Below are 6358 nucleotides of genomic sequence, written 5' to 3'. Positions count from 1 at the left end.
AGTTTATCTATGTACACATATACATACATAAATATCTATCTTTTGACACTGCATTTCTCTTTAGGGGTTGTTGCTCTGAAATTGACATAGAGGACGAGTAATGCAGGCTTGCCACTTGTGATAAAGATGGCATCGCCAAGAAATGGCAAGTTCAAAGAAAAATGAGTTGGAAAGAACAAGATTGGAGAATAAAACACAGCAGGTCCTCAAATAACTTTTGCTCAATGTTGTTTTGTTACAATGTTGATGAGCAACAAAATAATCCTGGCCAACACTGACCCAAACAATGTTATTTAAGGACCTGTCTTCTTTACACATGGTTTTGCTTTGACCATGTTAGCTGAGGTCTTACATATGCATTTCCTACAACAAACTGACCGGTCTAATTCCCTAAGGCCACAAGCCCCTATGATCTGTACACCCTTATTAAATAATCTCATTAAATAGCAACACCAAATATACACATGTACAGTTATTAAATAAGCTGCAGGGCTCCTCTTCTATCTACAGCCACATTCGGAGACTGCCATGCCCTCATATTTAAACTTGTAGGTGACTACACCTTTGTCTAAATAGAGGATAGAGATGGGCTCTAGCTTGGTGGGCACACAGCAGGCTTTGGAAGCCTTCTGGGAATTCTTGAGGTGGACCAAGGCCTGGATAATCGCATGCTTTGTGGGTGTGAGGTGCTCTGCCAGGGGGTAGTTGCAAACACCACGACATTCATAGGCTTCATATCCAGGCGGAGCGATGATCCAAGAGTCCCAGCCAATCTCCTTGAAGTCAATGTAGAGAGGGGTCCTCTTGCAGTAGTTTCCCTTGGCATTCCGTCTGATGCGGGCGGTAGAGTCGTAAATGATGTTGGACCTCATCTGCAGCAAAGCCTCTTCCCCAGGTCCACTGGAAAATCCATCCAGGCCCAGGTTGTCCAGCTCCAGAAGTTGCTCATGGGAGATCATTTCATTCAGTTCCTCCTTCCGCTCTTTCTCACTGCTTTGGTCATCAGAAAACACGACAAGCAAAGGAACATGCTTATTCTGGGCACTGGTGTCTATTTCCAGTTGTCCCCTGCCAACGTCCTCAGTTTCATCACGTCTGCTCTCAATGTGGACCTCCAACTGGTGGTTGGATGAGCCTGACTTTTGCCAACGTCTGATGGCATCGGTGACATCAAAAGTTTCCCACTCACTGTTGGTTCCATAGATCTCCCCTGACACTAAGGCCAGCATGCTTCTTTCACCCTCATTGTCCTCTTTGCTTTCTAGGACTTCAAAAATGGTGATCTTCCGGTCCACTCCCTCATATATCAGGCGATCTCTTTGCACCAGTGTGTACAGCCTGAGTTCAGCCATGATGACCTCCTCGTGGTGAGGGATGGACACATTGAAAAGGAGAGGGTATTTCCGGAGTCCATTAAAACTGGCTGGTTGGGAAAGCAGATCTGAAAAAAAAAAAGACAAAAATCAGATGTTCAGTATGTCTCAAAGAAAAACAGATGCTTATTTATGTGATAAGAGGGTCTGGCCATGCAGGAAGTTTGATACAGAGAAAATGGGGGGAGAACATCAATGAAAACAAGCCCAATGTTAGCATTCCTGGACACAGAAAATACTGAAAGGTCAATTGAAGAAGGCTAAAATGAGCTAAGAAGCCAAGACTAAAGTGAAAAATGACTGTCTAATGAATGGGAGAAAACTCTGCCTAACCTTGCTTGAGTAGTTTATCAACCACAGAATTATAGAAATGGGAGGGACTTTTGAGATTGTGCAGGCAAGCCCACATTTTTCTCACCAGTGAAGAACTATCTAGCGGGATGTGCGGTGGTGATTCTTTTCTTGATGCTTTGCAGGGATGAGGACGTCAGGACATTTTATATTTGTATTTGTAATGGGCAGAGACCCACACATACTGGGCACTGGTGTGTTCCTAAAATACTCCCATCTAAATTGGGTAAACTACGTAGCCCAAGGCCTAAGCAGACCTGCCACCTGTTTTTGGAAATAAAGTGTTACTGGGAACTGAACTTGTGCATTCATTCCTATATTATCTGTGACTACTGGTGCACTGTCATGGCAGAGTTAAATAGTCACAGCAGAGAACATGATTCTCTCCTCTCACCCTGGACAAATACTCCCCTAAAATGTTATTATATATCTGGTCTTTTACCAGAAAAGTTGACTGATCCCTGCACTAGACATCAAAACCTGGCAAGGTCAACAAGAGAGCCATGAACCAAGAGAGTCATATTAGTTGAATGTGTGTGAAATGAAAGAAAATTCAGTATAGACTGGTTACCTTAGTCTTATACCTTTAGCATCTGGCATGGAGTTTGGCACCTATGAAGAATATTTATGAGATAAATTTTTAAAGTCCCATTAACCTTGGAAGCACACTTCTGAATATTATCATGTTGACTTCCTGCCTGAGAACTCTACAGGAATCCAAAGTTCCTGTACACTTGCCCTTGGTAACACATGTCTACAAGGAATCCCTGAGGGCATGTGTCATCATTCAAGGCTCTATCACACCAAAGATGCTAAGGGACAATAATAGAGGGGTTATCTGCCATCTTGGCAGCATTTTTCCAGCTATATACCATTTATATGAATTCATGATTTCTGAGGGATCTCTATTCCAGATTATAATATTTAACATTTTTCTTTAAATTTACCTGATTATTTTTATACATGCTACCTCTTTTAGACCTGTCCTAAGCAACAGCACTCATGAAATGAGGGTTTTGAGGTGATAGTTATGTTTTTTTCCTAATCCACATTAATATAAATATATAATGATTTCACGTGTACCTCTGGTTACCACCAGAAATCACTTCAAACACCGCCAGTGGAAAACACTGGCCAATGGAATAATTTAAATTCTCACATGATTATTAAAACCAGCTATAATGAGGTTTTAGACTCTTGATCCAAGCATGCTTCCATTTATCTCTAAAGTACATAGACTGTTACAATTGCTCAATTGCTTTTCGTTTAAAGATTGAGTAAATTGTAAAGCCTCCTGGTTAAAGTAGACTTCTATTTTCCCTACTTGCCAAAGCATCCTTATGTTGTATTGTATATTGCACCTTTGGATGTGCCCTTCTGATCCTTGGAAAGTCCTCTCCCCTCACCTCCACTTATCCCATTGTGATTCTTCCCTGGAAGAGCCCTCCTTCTTCACCCCCTTATCTGGAAGTTCATTTCCTTCTGGGTCACTGGAGTACTATTCTCTATATCTCTCCTTTGACCTTTGTCACTTACGTCCTTGTATTTTAGTTGTCTTTTTATGAATGGATCTTCCCAACTAGTTGTCATCATGCCACCAGGTATCACAGTTTCAGTTCCCTTCTCTGCCTCCAAGCTACGGAGATGCCTTAGACAAATGCAGAACTTAAAAAATATTGATTAATTGATATTTCCAGGCATTGGGCCAAATTGGTTTATGGGCATGGTATATATCCTTAATACATCAGGTATCTTGGAAGTTGTCCTCTGACCATTTATAAGACTATAGAAGACTTGATTTTCCTTGGAGAGGGAACATGACAAAACTAAAAATAAGGCAGTAGGTCTGTTGCCCCACCCATGAGAAAAGTTCAGAATAAAAGGTCACTGTAGTGGGAAGAAGAGATTACAAGGGAACACAATGAAAGTTTTGATGATGATGGATATATTTGCTCTCTTGTTTATGGTGATGATTTCACTGGATGCATACATAGAGCCATGATTATCAAATTATATACTTTAAATGGTGAAGTTTATTGTATGTCTACTAGTCTTCAATAGAGCTATTGCAAATATGGTATGTAATAGATAAAAATGTTACATTTCAGGCAACAGAACTAATGTTTGTTGAGTAAATTTCACGTGCCAGGTGCTTAGCAAATATTACCTTATTAATTTCTTAGAATAATTTTATAATTCAGGTATTGCTTTTCTGTTCCTTTGCACCAGAAAAAAAATCCAGCCAGCCTCAAGGTAGAGAACTGATTGCTCCAAAATGACAAGGAGAGGTTCGAGCAGTGGTAGGAACTGAAGTAATTTATTTTTTTTATTTTGGAAGTGGCACTTGTTCCCCCTGATTAATAGGTTTGGGGTACTTTTTTTTGTTCTACTTGCTTGATCTTTCTCATCTAGGGGCTGCAATCAGCAGACTCAAAGTGTCATAAAAGAGACTGCAGTAAGCCCTCAGGGACGGCCCAATTCAGAATTCATGGCCGTGGTGCTGCACATTTGCACCCATAGACTGGCAGATCTGAGAGCAGATCAATGCCCACTGAGAGAGACTTTCCTGCCCTCACTGGCCTTCATTAATAAGTTATATGAACTCTACTTCCTGACCTGGATCATCTAAATCCTCACAGAAGTGAGAACTGAAAAAAAAAAAAAATCTCAGTTTTCCTTGGGCTATGTAAACAAATTCCTACCCACACCCTGAACCTGGCATTTGGGTCTCAGTGCTCAGAAACTCTTCATTTTCCATTCAGACTAGCTTTCAAAAGGAATCTATCGTTTCAGCTAACTATCTCCATTAAGTCAGAAAATGTGGTTAAATAATATATCCAAAGTGATACTAGATGTTAGAAATTTTGGTGGTCAAATTCCATCTCAAGGACTGAGCAGTATATACTCAACATTTCCTCCACTGCCTAGAATTTAAGGAATTTATTAGTATTAGCTAACATTTGTTTAGGACTTACTAGAAAATGGAGTGCTTTCTTACTCTCACCTCTTTTGGATTGCTCAATGCAGAGTATCATCCCCATTTACAAATAAGGAAATTGAGGTTCAACTAAATTAAGCTAATTACTCACAACTACTGTGCCATCAATCCGCTCTCAAACTTCTGAATCCTAAACTATTTACTTGCCACTACTTTAAGATATCTGGCCAATATTGACCTAAAGTTCCTTTTGTACCTGGTTAATGATTATAAAGTGTAAGTAGAAAATACTAAAAATTGGTTTCTTTAGACCCCCAGACTTTACCATAAGTTTTTTTTTCCCTGCCAGGATATTAACCAAAAGCTTAAATTGTAAAGTCATTAGATTTAGTTATTGAATTTAAAGACCTAGGGTGTCAGGGGGCAAAAAAAAAAACACTTTTCTCATCAATATGTAAAGCTTGTACATTGATCTTCATAAAGACACAGAAATAAGCTGGATATTAATTGGGCCATACACACTTGTTTTCAGGGTGTACGTGTCATACAAAGCACAAAAGTTTAGGAAGAATCGCTAAAAAAATAAGTTCCCATCCTGCTTGAACATTTCTTAAATAAAGTCACATAATGGAAGCACTTTCAGAGTTTGAGCAAAACCCAAGTCAACACTTTCTCGATTTTTTCTATTTTCATTTAAAGTTAAAATTGTCGAAATTTGTAGTCAATTAAAAGTGAAGTGGAAACCACGGCCTAGCTGGAAAATGACAAAGGTGTGGTAGTAGCTCAACGTTCATTTTTCATATTACTTGTGTCCAAATTAAACATTTTTAAAGACCCAATTATGATGTCAAAATGATAGACACTTTATGCTTTTGGATGAAAAAGACATTTTTAATACCTTTTAATACCATTGGGAAGATGACCATAAAAGTGGTGTAGATACAGACGAAAATATGCATTGTGTATCTGTGTACAGAGGCAATCACCCTTGTCTATATTATTCCCAAGCATTGCACATTTACTTATCACTTTTTGAAATGTTCACTTACCTTCATTTTTGAAACTTCTAATGATGTTAGCAGAGGGCATGGAGGTCCTATCTACTGCAAATTTGTTGTAGAGTTCCAGCATGTACTCTGGTGGGTCAACCTTGGCTGAGTCCTGCATGGGGATGTCAGACAGGTTCAACGTCTTGAGAAACTCATTCTTCATGCTCTGCAGCAGTGTGTTGAAGTCGACCCCATCTTGCTCTGAGAAGACATCATCAAAGAGGGGCATATCTTCTTCCAGAGGCGACCGCTCCAGGCTCATGATGGGGCTGCTAGAAACCCAGTGAGCGCCCAGGCAGAAGAGAGTGCATAGCCGCAGGACCAGCAAGCCCATGACTGCTCGAGCCCCCAGGCCAACCCAGGAAGGTTTAGCGCTCCTGGTCTCCAAGTGGCAGTTTTATCTTACAGAGTGTAAATGTCTCCTGTCACTGGAGACAAGTTTGGAAACTTCCTTTCTCTCTCTCTCCTCCTACCCCTTCCCCCCCATCCCAAGTCAGGTTGCAGTAATTGGATAACAAAATCCCCTATAGGGGCCTAGCCTTTCTTATCTCTCTAGTATAAACTTGTGCACCAGATTTTGTTTCTATCTTGCAATCCCTTTTTCTTTTAATGAGCATTTTGTAAACATTTCCACATTCTGACACTGG

At 40.1% G+C, this 6358-nt stretch overlaps 1 protein-coding gene across 1 annotated transcript; it reads right to left on the bottom strand.

Annotated features, from left to right (window-relative positions):
* Nucleotides 1–500: 500 nt before the first annotated feature.
* On the bottom strand, nt 501–6045 carry BMP10 (bone morphogenetic protein 10; the record flags this gene model as incomplete). The annotated part of the gene is made up of 2 exons (XM_084234555.1): nt 501–1441; nt 5712–6045. The coding sequence occupies 2 exons, from the start codon at nt 6043–6045 to the stop codon at nt 501–503; spliced, it is 1275 nt and encodes a 424-aa protein (XP_084090681.1).
* Nucleotides 6046–6358: the final 313 nt, after the last annotated feature.

This window comes from Talpa europaea (assembly GCF_964194135.1).
Source record: "Talpa europaea genome assembly, chromosome: 6".
Taxonomy (NCBI): domain Eukaryota; kingdom Metazoa; phylum Chordata; class Mammalia; order Eulipotyphla; family Talpidae; genus Talpa; species Talpa europaea.
The sequence above is the reverse complement of the archived record's forward strand: the minus strand, read 5'-3'. Positions and strand labels throughout refer to the sequence as shown.